This window comes from Hyla sarda, unplaced genomic scaffold, assembly GCF_029499605.1.
Source record: "Hyla sarda isolate aHylSar1 unplaced genomic scaffold, aHylSar1.hap1 scaffold_473, whole genome shotgun sequence".
Classification (NCBI taxonomy): domain Eukaryota; kingdom Metazoa; phylum Chordata; class Amphibia; order Anura; family Hylidae; genus Hyla; species Hyla sarda.
Window position 1 is genome coordinate 83,992 of NW_026610485.1, and position 25,999 is coordinate 109,990.

At 42.5% G+C, this 25,999-nt stretch overlaps 1 protein-coding gene across 5 annotated transcripts in view; it reads left to right on the forward strand.

The window, feature by feature from the left end:
• EPHB4 (EPH receptor B4) overlaps positions 1–25,999 on the forward strand; it is a 129,615-nt gene that overhangs the window by 80,414 nt on the left and 23,202 nt on the right. For all 5 annotated transcript variants that reach the window (XM_056553914.1, XM_056553911.1, XM_056553912.1 and 2 more), the window contains 2 exons: positions 22,221–22,291; positions 23,311–23,995. In XM_056553914.1, coding sequence (XP_056409889.1) covers positions 22,229–22,291; positions 23,311–23,995 — 748 coding nt within the window. In that variant the 5' untranslated portion in view covers positions 22,221–22,228. The remainder of the gene's footprint in view (positions 1–22,220; positions 22,292–23,310; positions 23,996–25,999) is intronic.

Here is a 25,999-nt window from a genome sequence, read left to right on the forward strand (position 1 = left end):
TATCTGTATAATGTATAGCCGGGGTGGGTACCCTGATATCTGTATAATGTATAGCCGGGGGGTGTACCCTGATATCTGTATAATGTATAGCCGGGGTGGGTACCCTGATATCTGTATAATGTATAGCCGGGATGTGTACCCTGATATCTGTATAATGTATAGCCGGGGTGGGTACCCTGATATCGGTATAAGGTATAGCCGGGGTGGGTACCCTGATATCGGTATAATGTATAGCCGGGGTGTGTACCCTGATATCTGTATAATGTATAGCCGGGGTGTGTACCCTGATATCTGTATAATGTATAGCCGGGTGTGTACCCTGATATCGGTATAAGGTATAGCCGGGGTGTGTACCCTGATATCTGTATAATGTATAGCCGGGGTGTGTACCCTGATATCTGTATAATGTATAGCTGGGGTGTGTACCCTGATATCTGTATAATGTATAGCCGGGGTGTGTACCCTGATATCTGTATAATGTATAGCCGGGGTGTGTACCCTGATATCTGTATAATGTATAGCCGGGGTGTGTACCCTGATATCTGTATAATGTATAGCCGGGGTGTGTACCCTGATATCTGTATAATGTATAGCTGGGGTGGGTACCCTGATATCTGTATAATGTATAGCCGGGGTGTGTACCCTGATAGCTGTATAATGTATAGCCGGGGTGTGTACCCTGATATCTGTATAATGTATAGCCGGGGTGTGTAACCTGATATCGGTATAAGGTATAGCCATGGTGGGTACCCTGATATCTGTATAATGTATAGCCGGGGTGTGTACCCTGATATCTGTATAATGTATAGCCGGGGTGTGTACCCTGATATCTGTATAATGTATAGCCGGGGTGTGTACCCTGATATCTGTATAATGTATAGCCGGGGTGGGTACCCTGATATCGGTATAAGGTATAGCCGGGGTGGGTACCCTGATATCTGTATAATGTATAGCCGGGGTGGGTACCCTGATATCTGTATAATGTATAGCAGGGGTGTGTACCCTGATATCTGTATAATGTATAGCCGGGGTGGGTACCCTGATATCGGTATAAGGTATAGCCGGGGTGGGTACCCTGATATCTGTATAATGTATAGCCGGGATGTGTACCCTGATATCTGTATAATGTATAGCCGGGGTGGGTACCCTGATATCGGTATAAGGTATAGCCGGGGTGGGTACCCTGATATCGGTATAATGTATAGCCGGGGTGTGTACCCTGATATCTGTATAATGTATAGCCGGGGTGTGTACCCTGATATCTGTATAATGTATAGCCGGGTGTGTACCCTGATATCGGTATAAGGTATAGCCGGGGTGTGTACCCTGATATCTGTATAATGTATAGCCGGGGTGTGTACCCTGATATCTGTATAATGTATAGCCGTGGTACCCTGATATCTGTATAATGTACAGCCGGGGTACCCTGATATCTGTATAATGTATAGCCGGGATGTGTACCCTGATATCTGTATAATGTATAGCCGGGATGTGTACCCTGATATCTGTATAATGTATAGCCGGGGTGTGTACCCTGATATCTGTATAATGTATAGCCGGGGTGTGTACCCTGATATCTGTATGATGTATAGCTGGGGTGTGTACCCTGATATCTGTATGATGTATAGCCGGGGTGTGTACCCTGATAGCTGTATAATGTATAGCCGGGGTGTGTATCCTGATATCTGTATAATGTATAGCCGGGGTGTGTATCCTGATATCTGTATAATGTATAGCCGGGGTGTGTACCCTGATATCTGTATAATGTATAGCCGGGGTGTGTACCCTGATATCTGTATAATGTATAGCCGGGGTGTGTACCCTGATATCTGTATAATGTATAGCCGGGGTGTGTACCCTGATATCTGTATGATGTATAGCTGGGGTGTGTACCCTGATATCTGTATAATGTATAGCCGGGGTGTGTACCCTGATATCTGTATAATGTATAGCCGGGGTGTGTACCCTGATAGCTGTATAATGTATAGCCGGGGTGTGTAACCTGATATCTGTATAATGTATAGCCGGGGTGTGTAACCTGATATCTGTATAATGTATAGCCGGGGTGTGTACCCTGATATCTGTATAATGTATAGCCGGGGTGTGTACCCTGATAGCTGTATAATGTATAGCCGGGGTGTGTAACCTGATATCTGTATAATGTATAGCCGGGGTGTGTAACCTGATATCTGTATAATGTATAGCCGGGGTGTGTACCCTGATAGCTGTATAATGTATAGCCGGGGTGTGTACCCTGATATCTGTATAATGTATAGCCGTGGGTGTGTACCCTGATAGCTGTATAATGTATAGCCGGGGTGTGTAACCTGATATCGGTATAAGGTATAGCCGGGGTGGGTACCCTGATATCTGTATAATGTATAGCCGGGGTGGGTACCCTGATATCTGTATAATGTATAGCAGGGGTGTGTACCCTGATATCTGTATAATGTATAGCCGGGGTGTGTACCCTGATATCTGTATAATGTATAGCCGGGGTGTGTACCCTGATATCGGTATAAGGTATAGCCGGGGTGTGTACCCTGATATCTGTATAATGTATAGCCGGGGTGTGTACCCTGATATCTGTATAATGTATAGCCGGGGTGGGTACCCTGATATCTGTATGATGTATAGCTGGGGTGTGTACCCTGATATCTGTATAATGTATAGCCGGGGTGTGTACCCTGATAGCTGTATAATGTATAGCCGGGGTGTGTACCCTGATAGCTGTATAATGTATAGCCGGGGTGTGTACCCTGATATCTGTATAATGTATAGCCGGGGGGTGTACCCTGATATCTGTATAATGTATAGCCGGGGGGTGTAACCTGATATCTGTATAATGTATAGCCGGGGTGTGTACCCTGATATCTGTATGATGTATAGCCGGGGTGTGTACCCTGATATCTGTATGATGTATAGCCGGGGTGTGTACCCTGATATCTGTATGATGTATAGCCGGGGTGTGTACCCTGATATCTGTATGATGTATAGCCGGGGTGTGTACCCTGATATCGGTATGATGTATAGCCGGGGTGTGTACCCTGATATCGGTATAATGTATAGCCGGGGTGTGTACCCTGATAGCTGTATAATGTATAGCCGGGGTGTGTACCCTGATATCTGTATAATGTATAGCCGGGGTGTGTACCCTGATATCTGTATAATGTATAGCCGGGGTGTGTACCCTGATATCTGTATAATGTATAGCCGGGGTGTGTACCCTGATATCTGTATAATGTATAGCCGGGGTGTGTACCCTGATATCTGTATAATGTATAGCCGGGGTGTGTACCCTGATATCTGTATACTGTATAGCCGGGGTGTGTACCCTGATATCTGTATAGCCGGGGTGTGTACCCTGATAGCTGTATAATGTATAGCCGGGGTGTGTATCCTGATATCTGTATAATGTATAGCCGGGGTGTGTATCCTGATATCTGTATAATGTATAGCCGGGGTGTGTACCCTGATATCTGTATAATGTATAGCCGGGGTGTGTACCCTGATAGCTGTATAATGTATAGCCGGGGTGTGTAACCTGATATCTGTATAATGTATAGCCGGGGTGTGTAACCTGATATCTGTATAATGTATAGCCGGGGTGTGTACCCTGATAGCTGTATAATGTATAGCCGGGGTGTGTACCCTGATATCTGTATAATGTATAGCCGTGGGTGTGTACCCTGATAGCTGTATAATGTATAGCCGGGGTGTGTACCCTGATATCTGTATAATGTATAGCCGGGGTGTGTACCCTGATATCTGTATAATGTATAGCCGGGGTGTGTACCCTGATATCTGTATAATGTATAGCCGGGGTGTGTACCCTGATATCTGTATAATGTATAGCCGGGGTGGGTACCCTGATATCGGTATAAGGTATAGCCGGGGTGGGTACCCTGATATCTGTATAATGTATAGCCGGGGTGTGTACCCTGATATCTGTATAATGTATAGCAGGGGTGTGTACCCTGATATCTGTATAATGTATAGCCGGGGTGTGTACCCTGATATCTGTATAATGTATAGCCGGTGTGTGTACCCTGATATCTGTATGATGTATAGCCGGGGTGTGTACCCTGATATCTGTATGATGTATAGCCGGGGTGTGTACCCTGATATCGGTATGATGTATAGCCGGGGTGTGTACCCTGATATCGGTATAATGTATAGCCGGGGTGTGTACCCTGATAGCTGTATAATGTATAGCCGGGGTGTGTACCCTGATAGCTGTATAATGTATAGCCGGGGTGTGTACCCTGATATCTGTATAATGTATAGCCGGGGTGTGTACCCTGATATCTGTATACTGTATAGCCGGGGTGTGTACCCTGATATCTGTATAGCCGGGGTGTGTACCCTGATAGCTGTATAATGTATAGCCGGGGTGTGTACCCTGATATCTGTATACTGTATAGCCGGGGTGTGTACCCTGATATCTGTATAGCCGGGGTGTGTACCCTGATAGCTGTATAATGTATAGCCGGGGTGTGTAACCTGATAGCTGTATAATGTATAGCCGGGGTGTGTAACCTGATAGCTGTATAATGTATAGCCGGGATGTGTACCCTGATATCTGTATAATGTATAGCCGGGGTGTGTACCCTGATATCTGTATAATGTATAGCCGGGATGTGTACCCTGATATCTGTATAATGTATAGCCGGGGTGTGTACCCTGATATCTGTATAATGTATAGCCGGGGTGTGTACCCTGATAGCTGTATAATGTATAGCCGGGGTGTGTACCCTGATAGCTGTATAATGTATAGCCGGGGTGTGTACCCTGATAGCTGTATAATGTATAACCGGGGTGTGTACCCTGATATCTGTATAATGTATAACCGGGGTGTGTACCCTGATATCTGTATAATGTATAACCGGGGTGTGTACCCTGATATCTGTATAATGTATAGCCGGGGTGTGTACCCTGATATCGGTATAATGTATAGCCGGGGTGTGTACCCTGATATCTGTATAATGTATAGCCGGGGTGTGTACCCTGATATCTGTATAATGTATAGCCGGGGTGTGTACCCTGATAGCTGTATAATGTATAGCCGGGGTGTGTACCCTGATATCTGTATAATGTATAGCCGGGGTGTGTACCCTGATAGCTGTATAATGTATAGCCGGGGTGTGTAACCTGATATCGGTATAAGGTATAGCCGGGGTGTGTACCCTGATATCTGTATAATGTATAACCGGGGTGTGTACCCTGATATCTGTATAATGTATAGCCGGGGTGTGTACCCTGATATCTGTATAATGTATAGCCGGGGTGTGTACCCTAATATCTGTATAATGTATAGCCGGGGTGTGTACCCTGATAGCTGTATAATGTATAGCCGGGGTGTGTACCCTGATAGCTGTATAATGTATAGCCGGGGTGTGTACCCTGATAGCTGTATAATGTATAGCCGGGGTGTGTACCCTGATAGCTGTATAATGTATAGCCGGGGTGTGTACCCTGATATCGGTATAAGGTATAGCCGGGGGGTGTACCCTGATATCTGAATAATGTATAGCCGGGGGGTGTACCCTGATATCGGTATAAGGTATAGCCGGGGTGTGTACCCTGATATCTGTATAAGGTATAGCCGGGGTGTGTACCCTGATATCTGAATAATGTATAGCCGGGGTGTGTACCCTGATATCTGTATAATGTATAGCCGGGGTACCCTGATATCTGTATAATGTATAACCCAGGGCTGTATTGTGAGGTCAGATCTGTGGTGTGGCCCTATGTTACTACACAGGGGCCCGGTGTGCTGCGGGATATGTCTGCTCCATATGACGCCTCTGTGGGAGAATTGGGCCCCGGGGGGTGAAGGGTTAATACCAGAGACGTGTTATTCATCTTTTATTGTTACTGTACAAAAAATGTGTCTGACTGTGTCACATGACTCTTAAAGGGCCGCACTGGTGCTGAGACATTCCTGGTGTCTGGTGCCCCGGGCCCTATGATACATGTATGACGGGGCCAATCACTCATTGTGTTATCCCATCATACATGTCTGGAGCCGCCGCTTACCGGGGAATTGTGACCATAGATCACAGGTGACTGTCAGACAGTGTTACACACACAGGTATAATATCTTATAATATAACAGTCACAGGTATTATATCTTATATTATAACACACAGGTATTATATCTTATATTATAACACACAGGTATTATATGTTATATTATAACACACACAGGTATTATATCTTATAATATAACAGTCACAGATATTATATCTTATATTATCACACACAGGTATTATATCTTATAATATAACAGTCACAGGTATTATATCTTATATTATCACACACAGGTATTATATCTTATATTATAACACACTCAGGTATTATATCTTATATTATAACACACAGGTATTATCTTATAACAGTCACAGGTATTATATCTTATATTATAACACACAGGTATTATATCTTATAATATAACAGTCACAGGTATTATATCTTATATTATAACACACACAGGTATTATATCTTATATTATCACACACAGGTATTATATCTTATATTATCACACACAGGTATTATATCTTATATTATAACACACAGGTATTATATCTTATAATATAACAGTCACAGGTATTATATCTTATATTATAACACACTCAGGTATTATATCTTATATTATCACACACAGGTATTATATCTTATATTATAACACACAGGTATTATATCTTATAATATAACAGTCACAGGTATTATATCTTATATTATAACACACAGGTATTATATCTTATAATATAACAGTCACAGGTATTATATCTTATATTATAACACACACAGGTATTATATCTTATATTATCACACACAGGTATTATATCTTATATTATAACACACACAGGTATTATATCTTATATTATAACACACACAGGTATTATATCTTATATTATAACACACACAGGTATTATATCTTATATTATAACACACACAGGTATTATATCTTATATTATCACACACAGGTATTATATCTTATATTATAACACACAGGTATTATATCTTATAATATAACAGTCACAGGTATTATATCTTATATTATCACACACAGGTATTATATCTTATAATATAACAGTCACAGGTATTATATCTTATATTATCACACAGGTATTATATCTTATAATATAACAGTCACAGGTATTATATCTTATATTATCACACAGGTATTATATCTTATATTATAACACACAGGTATTATATCTTATATTATAACACACAGGTATTATATCTTATAACACACAGGTATTATATCTTATATTATCACACACACAGGTATTATATCTTATAATATAACAGTCACAGGTATTATATCTTATATTTTCACACAGGTATTATATCTTATATTATAACACACAGGTATTATATCTTATATTATCACACTCAGGTATTATATCTTATATTATAACACACACAGGTATTATATCTGATATTATAACACACACAGGTATTATATCTGATATTATAACACACAGGTATTATATCTTATATTATAACAGTCACAGGTATTATATCTGATATTATAACACACACAGGTATTATATCTTATATTATCACACACAGGTATTATATCTTTTATATTATAACACACAGGTATTATATCTTATAATATAACAGTCACAGGTATAATATCTTATATTTTAACACACACAGGTATAATATCTTATAATATAACAGTCACAGGTATTATATCTTATATTATAACACACAGGTATTATATCTTATATTATAACACACAGGTATTATATCTTATAATATAACAGTCACGGGTATAATATCTTATATTATAATACACAGGTATTATATCTTATATTATAACACACAGGTATTATATCTTATATTATAACACACAGGTATTATATCTTATATTATAACACACAAGTATTATATCTTATAATATAACAGTCACAGGTATAATATCTTATATTATAACACACAGGTATTATATCTTATATTATAACACACAGGTATTATATCTTATATTATAACACACAGGTATTATATCTTATATTATAACACACAGGTATTATATCTTATATTATAACACACAAGTATTATAAGATATAATACCTGTGTGTAATAATATAAGATATAATACCTGAGTGTTATAATATAAGATATATTATAACACTCAGGTATTATATCTTATAATATAACAGTCACAGGTATAATATCTTATATTATAACACACAGGTATTATATCTTATATTAACACACACAGGTATTATATCTTATATTCTAACACACACAGGTATTATATCTTCTAACACACACAGGTATTATATCTTATATTATAACACACACAGGTATTCTATCTTATATTATAACACACACAGGTATTATATCTTATATTATAACACTCAGGTATTATATCTTTTAACACACCGGTATTCTATCTTATATTATAACACACTCAGGTATTATATCTTATATTATAACACATACAGGTATTATATCTTATATTATAACACACAGGTATTATATCTTATATTATAACACACACAGGTATTATATCTTATATTATAACACACACAGGTATTATATCTTATAATATAACACACTCAGGTATTATATCTTATATTATAACACACACAGGTATTATATCTTATATTATAACACACTCAGGTATTATATCTTATATTATCACACACAGGTATTATATCTTATATTATCACACACAGGTATTATATCTTATAATATAACAGTTACAGGTATAATATCTTATATTATAACACACACAGGTATTATATCTTATAATATAACAGTCACAGGTATTATATCTTATATTATAACACACAGGTATTATATCTTATATTATAACACACTCAGGTATTATATCTTATATTATAACACACACAGGTATTATATCTTATATTATAACACACTCAGGTATTATATCTTATATTATCACACACAGGTATTATATCTTATAATATAACAGTTACAGGTATAATATCTTATATTATAACACACACAGGTATAATATCTTATAATATAACAGTCACAGGTATTATATCTTATATTATAACACACAGGTATTATATCTTATATTATAACACACAGGTATTATATCTTATATTATAACACACAAGTATTATATCTTATATTATAAGATATAATACCTGTGTGTTATAATATAAGATATAATACTTGTGTGTTATAATATAAGATATAATACTTGTGTGTTATAATATAAGATATAATACTTGTGTGTTATAATATAAGATATAATACCTGTGTGTTATAATATAAGATATTATACCTGTGACTGTTATATTATAAGATATTATACCTGTGACTGTTATATTATAAGATATTATACCTGTGACTGTTATATTATAAGATATAATACCTGTCTGTTATAATATAACAGTCACAGGTATAATATCTTATATTATAACACACAGGTATTATATCTTATATTATAACATACAAGTATTATATCTTATATTATAACACACAGGTATTATAAGATATAATACCTGTGTGTTATAATATAAGATATAATACTTGTGTGTTATAATATAAGATATAATACTTGTGTGTTATAATATAACATATAATACCTGAGTGTTATAATATAAGATATAATACCTGTGTGTTATAATATAAGATATATTATCACACACAGGTATTATATCTTATATTATAACACACAGGTATAATATCTTATATTATAACACACAGGTATTATATCTTATATTATAACACACAGGTATAATATCTTATATTATAACACACAGGTATTATATCTTATATTATAACACACAAGTATTATATCTTATATTATAACACTCAGGTATTATATCTTATATTATAACACACTCAGGTATTATATCTTATATTATAACACACACAGGTATTATATCTTGTATTATAACACACAGGTATTATATCTTATATTATAACACACACAGCTATTATATCTTATATTAGAACACACAGGTATTATATCTTATATTATAACATACACAGATATATCTTATATTATAACACACAGGTATTATATCTTATATTATAACACAGACAGGTATTATATCTTATATTATAACACAGACAGGTATTATATCATATAACACACAGGTATTATATCTTATAACACACAGGTATTATATCTTATATTATAACACACACAGGTATTATATCTTATAACACACTCAGGTATTATATCTTATATTATAACACACACAGGAGTACTGTATATAACACACAGGTATTCTGTAGTGACGGGCAGGTGGAGGTGTACTGTATATAACACACAGGTAATATGTAGTGATGGGCAGGTGGAGGTGTACTGTATATAACACACAGGTAATCTGTAGTGACGGGCAGGTGGAGGTGTACTGTATATAACACACAGGTAATCTGTAGTGACGGGCAGGTGGAGGTGTACTGTATATAACACACAGGTAATATGTAGTGACGGGCAGGTGGAGGTGTACTGTATATAACACACAGGTAATCTGTAGTGACGGGCAGGTGGAGGTGTACTGTATATAACACACAGGTAATCTGTAGTGACGGGCAGGTGGAGGTGTACTGTATATAACACACAGGTAATATGTAGTGACGGGCAGGTGGAGGTGTACTGTATATAACACACAGGTAATCTGTAGTGACGGGCAGGTGGAGGTGTACTGTATATAACACACAGGTAATCTGTAGTGACGGGCAGGTGGAGGTGTACTGTATATAACACACAGGTAATCTGTAGTGACGGGCAGGTGGAGGTGTACTGTATATAACACACAGGTAATATGTAGTGACGGGCAGGTGGAGGTGTACTGTATATAACACACAGGTAATATGTAGTGACGGGCAGGTGGAGGTGTACTGTATATAACACACAGGTAATATGTAGTGACGGGCAGGTGGAGGTGTACTGTATATAACACACAGGTAATATGTAGTGACGGGCAGGTGGAGGTGTACTGTATATAACACACAGGTAATATGTAGTGACGGGCAGGTGGAGGTGTACTGTATATAACACACAGGTAATATGTAGTGACGGGCAGGTGGAGGTGTACTGTATATAACACACAGGTAATATGTAGTGACGGGCAGGTGGAGGTGTACTGTATATAACACACAGGTAATCTGTAGTGACGGGCAGGTGGAGGTGTACTGTATATAACACACAGGTAATATGTAGTGACGGGCAGGTGGAGGTGTACTGTATATAACACACAGGTAATATGTAGTGACGGGCAGGTGGAGGTGTACTGTATATAACACACAGGTAATATGTAGTGACGGGCAGGTGGAGGTGTGTCACAGGTGGCACAGATCCTGGCCTGTCTGATATACGAGGATCCACATCCTGTACAGTGAAAGTTTGTGTCGCCCTCGCACTCTCCCAGCGCTGCAGTCATGTCCCCCGGGGCAGCGCTCTCACCGTCTGCCAAGGCTGTAATTACCGTCCTCCTCCCTGTATATTCCCCGGGCACCTGGAAACGCTGACACGCCTAACCTGCCCCATCTCCTGTGCCTGCTGCGCCCGGTGCCCCCCCCACCTCAGGGATGAGGCTCTGTACGGGTGGAGTGTATAACATGTGTATGTGACATGTATATATACCTTCACCATGTGTATGTGACATGTATATATACCTCCACCATGTGTATGTGACATGTATATATACCTCCACCATGTGTATGTGACATGTATATATACCTCCACCATGTGTATGTGACATGTATATACCTCCACCATGTGTATGTGACACGTATATACCTCCACCATGTGTATGTGACACGTATATAACTCCATCATGTGTATGTGAAATGTATATATATCTCCTCCATGTGTATGTGACATGTATATATATCTCCACCATGTATATGTGACACGTATATATCAAGTATACAAGTCACGTGTCACTATACTATATAGCAGTGTGGGATCCTATAGATAATGGAAAGTACACTATGGCTTTTGTCACAAGCTTCTGGTATTTTACGAGTATTTTCTGCCGTATATATTTAATAGGGGCCAAAAACATGATAGGAATAAAGCCTAAGGCAGGAGATTGGTGGGGGAAAGGAGGATCTAGCAAGGAAGGGTGACCTGCACCCCAAATTATGGAGAGTAAGAGGAGGAGCCTGGATCAGGGAGAACAGGATGAGGAGAGGAGTGAGAGGAGGAGCCTGGAACAGGGAGAACAGGGTGAGGAGAGGAGTGAGAGGAGGAGCCAGGATCAGGGAGCACAGGGTGAGGAGAGGAGTGAGAGGAGGAGGAGCCTAGATCAGGGTGAGGAGAGGAGTGAGAGGAGGAGCCTGGATCAGGAAGCACAGGGTGAAGAGAGGAGTGAGAGGAGGAGGAGGTGCATGGATCAGGAAGCACAGGGTGAGGAGAGGAGTGAGGAGAGGAGCCTGGATCAGGGAGCACAGGGTGAGGAGAGGAGTGAGGGGAGGAGCCTGGATCAGGGAGCACAGGGTGAGGAGAGGAGTGAGAGGAGGAGCCAGGATCAGGGATCACAGGGTGAGGAGAGGAGTGAGGGGAGGAGCCAGGATCAGGGAGCACAGGGTGAGGAGAGGAGTGAGGGGAGGAGCCTGGATCAGGGAGTACAGGGTGAGGAGAGGAGTGAGGGGAGGAGCCTGGATCAAGGAGCACAGGGTGAGGAGAGGAGTGAGAGGAGGAGGTGCATGGATCAGGAAGCACAGGGTGAGGAGAGGAGTGAGGAGAGGAGCCTGGATCAGGGAGCACAGGGTGAGGAGAGGAGGAGCCAGGATCAGGGATCACAGGGTGAGGAGCCAGGATCAGGGAGCACAGGGTGAGGACAGGAGTGAGGGGAGGAGCCAGGATCAGGAAACACAGGCGGGGAGAGGAGTAACAGGAGGAGCCTGGATGAGGGAGCACAGGGTGAGGAGTGAGAGGAGGAGCCATGATCAGGGAGTACAGGCAGGGAGAGGAGTAACAGGAGGAGCCTGGATCAGGGAGCAGAGGCGGGGTGAGGAGTAACAGGAGGAGCCTGAATCAGGAAGCACAGGCGGGGAGAGGAGTAAAAGGAGGAGCCTGGATCAGGGAGAACAGGGTGAGGAGAGGAGGAGCGAGGATCAGGGAGCACAGGCGGGGAGAGGAGTAACAGGAGGAGCCTGGATCAGGAAGCACAGGCGGGGAGAGGAGTAAGAGGAGGAGCCTGGATCACGGAGAACAGGGTGAGGAAAGGATTAAGAGGAGGAGCCAGGATCAGGGAGCACAGGCGGGAAGAGGAGTAACAGGAGGAGCCAGGATCAGGGAGCAGAGGCGGGGAGAGGAGTAACAGGAGGAGCCACGAACAGTGAGCAGAGGCGGGGAGAGGAGGAGCCAGGATCAGGGAGCACAGGCAGGGAGAGGAGTAACAGGAGGGGCATGGATCCGGAAGCACAGGCGGGGACAGTGTAGAGGTATATGGCAATATATTTGTGTTTACACAATGTAGGGGTATATGGTTGTATATGTGTATGTGTTTACACTGTGTAGGGGTATATGGTAGTATATGTGTATGTGTTTACACTGTGTAGGGGTATATGGTGGTATATGTGTATGTGTTTACACTGTGTAGGGTATACGGTGGTATATGTGTATGTGTTTACACTGTGTAGTGGTATATGGTGGTATATATGTATGTGTTTACACAGTGTAGGGGTATACGGTGGTATATGTGTATGTGTTTACATTGTGTAGGGGTATATGTGTATGTGTTTACACTGTGTAGGGGTATATGTGTATGTGTTTACACTGTGTAGGGGTATATGGTGGTATATATGTATGTGTTTCCACTGTGTAGGTTATACGGTGGTATATGTGTTTACACTGTGTAGGGGTATATGATGATATATGTGTATGTGTTTCCACTGTGTAGGGTATACGGTGGTATATGTGTATGTGTTTACACTGTGTAGGAGTATATGTGTATGTATTTACACTGTGTAGGGGTATATGGTGGTATATGTGTATGTGTTTACACAGTGTAGGGTATAAGGTGGTATATATGTTTACACTGTGTAGGGGTATATGTGTATGTGTTTACACTGTGTAGGGGTATATGGTGGTATATGTGTATGTTTACACAGTGTAGGGGTATATGGTGGTATATGTGTATGTGTTTACACTGTGTAGGGGTATATGGTGGTATATGTGTATGTGTTTACACTGTGTAGGGGTATATGGTGGTATATGTATGTGTTTACACTGTGTAGGAGTATATGTTGGTATATGTATATATGTTTACACTGTATGGGTATATGGTGGTATATGTATATGTGTTTACACTGTGTAGGGTATACGGTGGTATATGTGTATGTGTTTACACTGTGTAGTGGTATATGGTGATATGTGTATGTGTTTACACTGTGTAGGGTATATGGTGGTATATGTGTTTACACTGTTTAGGGGTATATGTGTATGTGTTTACACTGTGTAGGGGTATATGGTGGTATATGTGTATGTGTTTACACTGTGTAGAGTATATGGTGGTATATACGGTATGTATGTGTTTACACTGTGTAGGGTATATGGTGGTATATGTGTATGTGTTTACACTGTGTAGGGGTATATATGTATGTGTTTACACAGTGTAGGGGTATATATTGATGTATGTGTTTACACTGTGTAGTGGTATATGATGATAAATGTGTATGTGTTTACACTTTGTAGGGTATACGGTGGTATATGTGTATGTGTTTACACTGTGTAGGGATATATGGTGGTATGTGTATGGGTTTACACTGTGTAGGGATATATGGTGGTATGTGTATGGGTTTACACTGTGTAGGGGTATATTGTGGTATATTTGTATGTGTTTACACTGTATGGGTATATGGTGCTATATGTGTTTACACAGTGTAGGGGTATATGGTGGTATGTGTTTACACAGTGTAGGGTATACGGTGGTATATGTGTATGTGTTTACACTGTGTAGGAGTATATGGTGGTATATATGTATGTGTTTCCACTGTGTAGGGGTATATGTGTATGTGTTTACACTGTGTAGGAGTATACGGTGGTATATGTGTATATCTTTACACTGTGTAGTGGTATACGGTGGTATATGTGTTTACACTGTGTAGTGGTATATGGTGGTATATGTGTATGTGTTTACACTGTGTAGGAGTATATGGTGGTATATATGTATGTGTTTCCACTGTGTAGAGGTAAACAGAGGTATATATGTATGTGTTTACACTGTGTAGGAGTATACGGTGGTGTATGTGTTCACACTGTTTAGGGGTATACGATGGTATATGTGTTTACACTGTCGCAGTATACGGTGGCATATGGTGATATATGTGTATGTTTAATTGTGTATGGGGTATATGGTGGTATATGTGTATATGTTTCCACTGTGTAGGGGTATACGGTGGTATATGTGTATATATTTACACTGTGTAGTGGTATACGGTGGTATATATGTATGTGTTTCCACTATGTAGGAGTATACAGAGGTATATATGTATGTGTTTACACTGTTTAGGGGTATACAATGGTGTATGTGTTTACACTATCGCAGTATACGGTGGTATATGGTGATATATATGTATGTTTAATTGTGTATGGGGAATATGGTGGTATATGTGTATGTGTTTACACAGTGTAGGGATATATGGTGGTATATGTGTATGTGTTTACACAGTGTAGGGGTATATGTGTATGTGTTTACACAGTGTAGGGGTATATGGTGGTATATGTGTTTACATTGTGTAGTAGTATACGGTGGTATATGTGTATATGTTTACACTGTGTAGGGTATACGGTGGTATATATGTATGTGTGTACACTGTGTAGGGTATACGGTGGTATATGTGTAGGGGTATACGGTGGTATATGTGTAGGGGTATACGGTGGTATATGTGTATGTGTTTACACTGTGTAGGGTATACGGTGGTATATGTGTATGTGTTTACACTGTGTAGGGGTATATGGTGGTATATGTGTAGGGGTATACGGTGGTATATGTGTATGTGTTTACACTGTGTAGGGGTATATGGTGATATATGTGTATATGTTTACACTGTGTAGGGTATACAGTGGTATATGTGTAGGGGTATACGGTGGTGTATGTGTTTACACTGTGTAGGGTATATGGTGATATATGTGTATATGTTTACACTGTGTAGGGTATACGGTGGTATATGTGTATGTGTTTACACTGTGTAGGGGTATATGGTGGTATATGTGTATGTGTTTACACTGTGTAGGGGTATATGGTGGTATATGTGTATGTGTTTACACTGTGTAGGGTATATGGTGGTATATGTGTGTATATGTTTACACTGTGTAGGGTATACAGTGGTATATGTGTAGGGGTATACGGTGGTATATGTGTATGTGTTTACACTGTGTAGGGTATATGGTGATATATGTGTATATGTTTACACTGTGTAGGGTATATGGTGGTATATGTGTATGTGTTTACACAGTGTAGGGTATATGGTGATATATGTGTATATGTTTACACTGTGTAGGGTATATGGTGGTATATGTGTATGTGTTTACACAGTGTAGGGTATATGGTGGTATATGTGTATGTGTTTACACTGTGTAGGGTATATGGTGATATATGTGTATATGTTTACACTGTGTAGGGTATACAGTGGTATATGTGTAGGGGTATACGGTGGTATATGTGTATGTGTTTACACAGTGTAGGGTATATGGTGGTATATGTGTATGTGTTTACACTGTGTAGGGTATATGGTGGTATATGTGTATATGTTTGTGTATGGGGTATATGGTGGTATATGTGTATATGTTTACACAGTGTAGGGTATATGGTGGTATATGTGTATGTGTTTACACTGTGTAGGGTATATGGTGGTATATGTGTATATGTTTGTGTATGGGGTATATGGTGGTATATGTGTATATGTTTACACTGTGTAGGGTATATGGTGATATATGTGTATATGTTTACACTGTGTAGGGTATACAGTGGTATATGTGTAGGGGTATACGGTGGTATATGTGTATATATTTACACTGTGTAGTGGTATACGGTGGTATATATGTATGTGTTTCCACTGTGTAGGAGTATACAGAGGTATATATGTATGTGTTTACACTGTTTAGGGGTATACAATGGTGTATGTGTTTACACTATCGCAGTATACGGTGGTATATGGTGATATATATGTATGTTTAATTGTGTATGGGGTATATGGTGGTATATGTGTATGTGTTTACACAGTGTAGGGATATATGGTGGTATATGTGTATGTGTTTACACAGTGTAGGGGTATATGTGTATGTGTTTACACAGTGTAGGGGTATATGGTGGTATATGTGTTTACATTGTGTAGTAGTATACGGTGGTATATGTGTATATGTTTACACTGTGTAGGGTATACGGTGGTATATATGTATGTGTGTACACTGTGTAGGGTATACAGTGGTATATGTGTAGGGGTATACGGTGGTATATGTGTAGGGGTATACGGTGGTATATGTGTATGTGTTTACACTGTGTAGGGTATACGGTGGTATATGTGTATGTGTTTACACTGTGTAGGGGTATATGGTGGTATATGTGTAGGGGTATACGGTGGTATATGTGTATGTGTTTACACAGTGTAAGGGTATATGGTGATATATGTGTATATGTTTACACTGTGTAGGGTATACAGTGGTATATGTGTAGGGGTATACGGTGGTGTATGTGTTTACACTGTGTAGGGTATATGGTGATATATGTGTATATGTTTACACTGTGTAGGGTATACGGTGGTATATGTGTATGTGTTTACACTGTGTAGGGGTATATGGTGGTATATGTGTATGTGTTTACACTGTGTAGGATATACGGTGGTATATGTGTATGTGTTTACACTGTGTAGGGTATATGGTGGTATATGTGTGTATATGTTTACACTGTGTAGGGTATACAGTGGTATATGTGTAGGGGTATACGGGGGTATATGTGTATGTGTTTACACTGTGTAGGGTATATGGTGGTATATGTGTATGTGTTTACACAGTGTAGGGTATATGGTGATATATGTGTATATGTTTACACTGTGTAGGGTATATTGTGGTATATGTGTATGTGTTTACACAGTGTAGGGTATATGGTGGTATATGTGTATGTGTTTACACTGTGTAGGGTATATGGTGATATATGTGTATATGTTTACACTGTGTAGGGTATACAGTGGTATATGTGTAGGGGTATACGGTGGTATATGTGTATGTGTTTACACAGTGTAGGGTATATGGTGGTATATGTGTATGTGTTTACACTGTGTAGGGTATATGGTGGTATATGTGTATATGTTTGTGTATGGGGTATATGGTGGTATATGTGTATATGTTTACACTGTGTAGGGTATATGGTGGTATATGTGTATGTGTTTACACTGTGTAGGGTATATGGTGGTATATGTGTATATGTTTGTGTGTGGGGTATATGGTGATATATGTGTATATGTTTACACTGTGTAGGGTATATGGTGGTATATGTGTATATGTTTGTGTATGGGGTATATGGTGGTATATGTGTATATGTTTACACTGTGTAGGGTATACGGTGGTATATGTGTATGTGTTTACACAGTGTAGGGTATATGGTGATATATGTGTATATGTTTACACTGTGTAGGGTTTATGGTGGTATATGTTTGTGTATGGGGTATATGGTGGTATATGTGTATATGTTTACACTGTGTAGGGTATATGGTGATATATGTGTATATGTTTACACAGTGTAGGGTATATGGTGATATATGTGTATATGTTTACACAGTGTAGGGTATATGGTGGTATATGTGTATGTGTTTACACAGTGTAGGGTATATGGTGGTATATGTGTATGTGTTTACACTGTGTAGGGTATATGGTGATAAATGTGTATATGTTTACACTGTGTAGGGTATATGGTGGTATATGTGTATGTGTTTACACTGTGTAGGGTATATGGTGGTATATGTGTATATGTTTGTGTATGGGGTATATGGTGGTATATGTGTATATATTTACACAGTGTAGGGTATATGGTGGTATATGTGTATGTGTTTACACTGTGTAGGGTATATGTGTATATGTTTACACTGTGTAGGGTATACAGTGGTATATGTGTAGGGGTATACGGTGCTATATGTGTATGTGTTTACACAGTGTAGGGTATATGGTGATATGTGTATATGTTTACACTGTGTAGGGTATATGGTGGTATATGTGTATGTGTTTACACAGTGTAGGGTATATGGTGATATATGTGTATATGTTTACACTGTGTAGGGTATATGGTGGTATATGTGTATATGTTTGTGTATGGGGTATATGGTGGTATATGTGTATATATTTACACTGTGTAGGGTATATGGTGGTATATGTGTATATGTTTACACTGTGTAGGGTATATGGTGGTATATGTGTATGTGTTTACACTGTGTAGGGGTATATATGGTGGTATATGTGTATATGTTTGTGTATGGGGTATATGGTTATATATGTGTATATGTTTACACTGTGTAGGGTATATGGTGGTATATGTGTATGTGTTTGTGTATGGGGTATATGGTTATATATGTGTATATGTTTACACTGTGTAGGGTATATGGTGGTATATGTGTATGTGTTTGTGTATGGGGTATATGGTTATATATGTGTATATGTTTACACTGTGTAGGGTATATGGTGGTATATGTGTATGTGGTTACACTGTGTAGGGGTATATATGGTGGTATATGTGTATATGTTTGTGTATGGGGTATATGGTTATATATGTGTATATGTTTACACTGTGTAGGGTATATTGTGGTATATGTGTATATGTTTGTGTATGGGGTATATGGTGGTATATGTGTATATATTTACACTGTGTAGGGTATATGGTGGTATATGTGTATATGTTTACACTGTGTGGGGTATATGTGTATATGTTTACACTGTGTAGGGTATATGGTGGTATATGTGTATATGTTTGTGTATGGGGTATATGGTGGTATATGTGTATATGTTTACACTGTGTGGGGTATATGGTGGTATATGTGTATATGTTTACACAGTGTAGGAGTATACAGTGGTCCCCTTAGTGATCAGTTTTGTTGGTCCATGCAGTGCACCTAGTTTTTCAGGTCGCTGCAGTTTTAAGGAAAATGATGTTTGTTGCGGATCTTGACGTGACGTCATCCTATATACACCTGAAATCTGAGCCAGTAAATCTGCGCCGCTGCTCTCTGGCTGGAGTGCTATTAACCCCCCTCCTCTCCTTATTGGACACATCCTGGTTACTGGACTCACATGTGCAACTCATCTGTCCCACATCTTGTGTGTTTATAGAGAGAGATAACGCCATGCGGTCACCCACATCCCCGTGCCCTTGTATTTGTCCCCCTCGTCTCCAGACACGCTGGCGTTTATGAGTCAATATTTACCCGTCCGGCCATATCTCAGGTTTCCATTACTTATTACTGTATATTCTAAGCAGCTGGCATGCTCTTCTGTGCCGCACATGTACCCACCACGCACTGCCACTCTGCTGCAATGCACGTGTACTAACCACCCACTGCCACTCTGCTGCACGGTAAATGTACCAACCACGCACTGCCACTCTGCTACACTGTACATGTACCAACCACACACTGCCACTCTGCTGCACGGTAAATGTACCAACCATGCACTGCCACTCTGCTGCACGGTAAATGTACCAACCACGCACTGCCACTCTGCTGCACCGTACATGTACCAACCACGCACTGCCACTCTGCTGCACTGTACATGTACCAACCACGCACTGCCACTCTGCTGCAGTGCACGTGTACTAACTACGCACTGCCACTATGCTGCGCCATACATGTACCAACCACGCACTGCCACTCTGCTGCGCCGTACATGTACCAACCACGCACTGCCACTCTGCTGCGCCGTACATGTACCAACCACACACTGCCACTCTGCTGCGCCGTACATGTACCAACCAGGCACTGCCCCTCTACTGCACCGTACATGTACCAACCACACACTGCCACTCTGCTCATGTACCAACCTCACACTGCCACTCTGCTGCACTATACATGTACCAACAACACACTGCTATTCCGCTGAGCCACACGTGTACCACTGTGCACTTCCATTATGCTGCTCTGTACATGTACAAACCATACACGGCTACACTGCCGCTCCCCACTTTTATCATACATGCACGTCCACTCTGCTATACCTCACTTTTATCAACCATGCACTGTCACTTGATACACTACACATGTACCAGCCACGTTCTGCTACTCTGCTGCACCACAGATGTACCACCATGCATTGCCACTCTGCTGTACCCCTCGTGTACCATACATGCACTGCCACTCTGCTATACCACATGTTTATCAACCATGCACTGTCACTTGATACCCCACACATGTATCCGCCACGCACTGCCACTCTGCTGCACTGTACATGTACCAACCACGCACTGCCACTCTGCTGCAATGCACGTGCACCAACCGCACACTGCCACTCTGCTGCGCCGTACATGTACCAACCAGGCACTGCCACTCTACTGCACCGTACGTGTACCAACCACACACTGCCACTCTGCTCATGTACCAACCACACGCTGCCACTCAGCTGCACCACACGTGTACCACCACACACTGTCACTCTGCTTCACTATACATGTACCAACAACACACTGCTATTCCGCTGAACCACACGTGTACCACTACGCACTTCCATTCTGCTGCACTGTACATGTACTAACCATACACTGCTACACTGCCGCACCCCACTTTTATGATACATGCACAGCCGCTCTGCTATATCTCACGTTTATTAACCACGCACTGTCACTTGATACACCACACATGTACCAGCCACGTTCTGCCACTCTGCTGCACCCACGTGTACCATACACACACTGCCACTCTGCTATACCACACGTTTATCAACCATGCACTGTCACTTGATACCCCACGCATGTATCCGCCACGTACTGCAACTCTGCTATACTGGACGTGTATCTGCTACTCTGCGTGCATTTGTATTACCTGTTATACAATGTATATGATGTCTCTGGTCGAACAGTTAGGCAGATTGTGGTGGTAACTGGTTTTAGGATAGTTTACATGGACGTACAGTTCAGTGATGTCACCCCAGGTGTCAGGTGTGGGGACAACCTATTGTGCGGTGGTTGTCCTAGCCGATCATTGTAGTCAGGCACAGAGGGGGCGAAACAAGAGGTGTCACGAGGTTGGATCTCTCTGTACTGACCTCTTCTGTTTCTTCACAGTCATTCTCATGCACACTAAAGTGGAGACCTCCGACCTCCGCTGGACGACGTATCCCCAAGTGGACGGCCAGGTAATGTCTGTTCATATATATTGCAGCCCCCACAGTGTGTGTCCCAGTATTGTACCCACTGCTGTACCGCATTGTACCCACTGTTGTATTATATTGTACCCACTACAGTATCGTATTGTACCCACTCTGCTCTCGTCCTCTTTCCCTTCCTCTGCTCTCGTCCTCTTTCCATTCCTCTGCTCTTGTCCTCTTTCCATTCCTCTGCTCTCGTCCTCTTTCCCTTCTTCCGCTCTCGTCCTCTTTCCCTTCCTCCCCTCTCGTCCTCTTCCCTCCCCTTCCTCCCCTTCCTCCCCTCTCGTCCACTTACCCCCTGCCTCCTCTATTGTCCTTTCCCCCCCCCCTTTCTCCGCTCTCGTCCTCTCCCCCCCCTTCCTCCGCTCTCGTCCTCTCTCCCTTCCTCCCCTCTTGTCCTCTTCCCCCCCCTTCCTCCACTCTCGTCCACTTACCCCCCCCCCCTCCTCTTCTCTCGACCCCTTCCTCCGCTCTCATCCTCTTCCCCCTTCATGCACTCTCGTCCTCTTCCTCCGCTCTCGTTCTCTTCCCCCTTCCTCCGCTCACGTCCTCTTCCTCTGCTCTCGTCCTCTTCCTATCTTCCTCTGCTCTCGTCCTCTTCCCCCGTCCTCTGCTCTCGTCCTCTTCCCCGTTCTCGCTCTATTTCTCTTCCCCTTCCTCTGCCCTCGTCCTCTTCTCCCATTCTTCCCCTCTCGTCGTCCCCTCTCGTCCTCTTCCCCCTTTCTTCCTCCGCTCTCGTTCCCCCTTCCTCCGCTATCGTTCCCCCTTCCCCCGCTCTCGTTCCCCCTTCCCCCGCTCTCGTTCCCCCTTCCTCCGATCTCGTTTCCCCTTCCTCCGATCTCGTTTCCCCTTCCTCCGATCTCGTTTCCCCTTCCTCCCCTCTCTTCCCATCTTCCTCTGCTTCTCATCCCTCTTCCCTCTCGTCCTCTTTCCTCCATCCTCCGCTCTCGTCCTCTTTCCCCCTCCTCCGCTCTCTCGTCCTCTCATTATTTTTCTCTCTTTTGCAGTGGGATGAAACCTCAGGCCTAGATGAAGATCAGACCACGGTACGCACGTATGAGATCTGTAACCCCCAACTTCCTGACCAGAATAACTGGCTGCGCACCAGCTACATCCCCCGAGGACCGGCCCACCACATCTATGTGGAGATCACGTTCACCATGATGGAATGCGCTTCAATCACCCGCGCTGGCCGATCCTGTAAGGAGACCTTTAACCTCTACTACTATCCAGCCAACTCTGACATCGCCAATGACCATTTCCCAAAATGGATGGAAAACCCTTGGATTAAAATGGACACAGTGGCGGCTGATTTTCTGGCGCGACCGAGTGGCCGTGGGAGCGGAGCCACCATGCGTTCTAATGTAAAGACTGTGCGTCTGGGTCCTCTGAAAGAGAAGGGATTCTACTTGGCGTTCCTAGATCAAGGGGCATGCATGGCGTTGCTCGCTGTCCGGGTGTTCTACCGCCTGTGCCCATCAGTGGTGGCTTCACTGGCCAGTTTTCCACAGACGGTACCTGTAGGGCTGGTGGTATCTGCAGAGGGCACCTGTGTGGATGGAGCGGAGTGCTCTCTTGGAAGGCGCCCAATCATGTACTGCCGGGAAGATGGAGAGTGGGCCAAACCCGCAGCAGGCGAGTGTGTCTGTGTGGCCGGAAGGGAAGAGAAAGATGGTCGTACCAAGTGCTCAGGTAAGAAGGGGACAGAAGGTCCATGTGGCACATTCCTGTCCTGCCATGCTATAGAGGGGGTGGTCTGCATGTGTTGCCCTACTCCTTCCAGGCCCTGGGTGATGCTTCAGTCTCTGAGAGCGGGCATAGACTGCTGGCTGCTGTGATTGTGCCCGCTGTACAGCTGGAGGGGCGGTGGGGGAGGGGAGAGCCCAGTCACCGGTCGCTGCTCTGAGGTGTCATAGACAAAAGGGGTCTGGAATGTCAGGTATTTGTGAGGAGGGGGAGCGGGCAGGAAGCATGAATGGAGGGGGATGAAAATTATACCGAACCTGAGACCACTGCTTGCTTAACCCTTTAACCTCCACCAGTATGAGAGACCACCGCTCACTTATTCCTTCTCCCTCCACCAGTATGAGGAGACCACCGCTCACTTATCCCTTCTCCCTCCACCGGTATGTCGAGACCACTGCTCACTTATCCCTTCTCCCTCCACCGGTATGACGAGACCACCGCTCACTTATCTCTTCTCCCTCCACCAGTATGAGGAGACCACTGCTCACTTATCCATTCTCCCTCCACCAGTATGACGAGACCACCGCTCACTTATCCCTTCTCCCTCCACCAGTATGAGGAGACCACTGCTCACTTATCCATTCTCCCTCCACCAGTATGAGGAGACCACCGCTCACTTATCCCTTTTCCCATCACCAGTATGAGAAGAACACGGCTCACTTATCCCTTCTCCCTCCACCAGTATGAGGAGACCACCGCTCACTTATCCCTTTTCCCATCACCAGTATGAGAAGAACACGGCTCACTTATCCCTTCTCCCTCCACCAGTATGAGGAGACCACCGCTCACTTATTCCTTCCCCCTCCACCAGTATGAGGAGACCACCGCTCACTTATTCCTTCCCCCTCCACCAGTATGACGAGACTACCGCTCACTTCTCCCTCCACCAGTATGAGACCACTGCTCACTTATCCCTTCTTCCTCCACCAGTATGAGGAGACCACCTGTCACTTATCCCTTCCCCCTCCACCAGTATGAGGAGACCACCGCTCACTTATCCCTTCTCCCTCCACCAGTATGAGGAGACCACTGCTCACTTATCCATTCTCCCTCCACCAGTATGAGGAGACCACTGCTCACTTATCCATTCTCCCTCCACCAGTATGAGGAGACCACCGCTCAATTATCCCTTTTCCCATCACCAGTATGAGAAGAACACGGCTCACTTATCCCTTCTCCCTCCACCAGTATGAGAAGAACACTGCTCACTTATCCCTTCTCCCTCCACCAGTATGAGGAGACCACTGCTCACTTATCCCTTCTCCCTCCACCAGTATGAGGAGACCACCACTCACTTATCCCTTCTCCCTCCACCAGTATGAGGAGACCACCACTCACTTATCCCTTCTCCCTCCACCAGTATGAGGAGACATCAGCTCACGTATCCCTTCTCCCTCCACCACTATCAGGAGACCACCGCTCACTTATCCCTTCTCCCTCCACCAGTATGAGGAGACCACCGCTCACTTATCCCTTCTCCCTCCACCACTATCAGGAGACCACCGATCACTTATCCCTTCTCCCTCCACCAGTATGAGGAGACCACCACTCACTTATCCCTTCTCCCTCCACCAGTATGAGGAGACCACCGCTCACTTCTCCCTTCTCCCTCCACCAGTATGAGGAGACCATCGCTCGCTTATCCCTTCTCCCTCCACCAGTATGATGAGACCACCGCTCACTTATCCCTTCTCCCCCCACCAGTATGAGGAGACCACCGTTCACTTATTCCTTCCCCCTCCACCAGTATGAGGAGACCACCGCTCACTTATCCCTTTTCCCTCCACCAGTATGAGGAGACCACCACTCATTTATCCCTGCTCCCTCCACCAGTATGAGGAGACTACCGCTCACTTATCCCTTTTCCCTCCACCAGTATGAGGAGACCACCGCTCACTTATCCCTTCTCCCCCCACCAGTATGGCGAGACCACCGCTCACTTATCCCTTC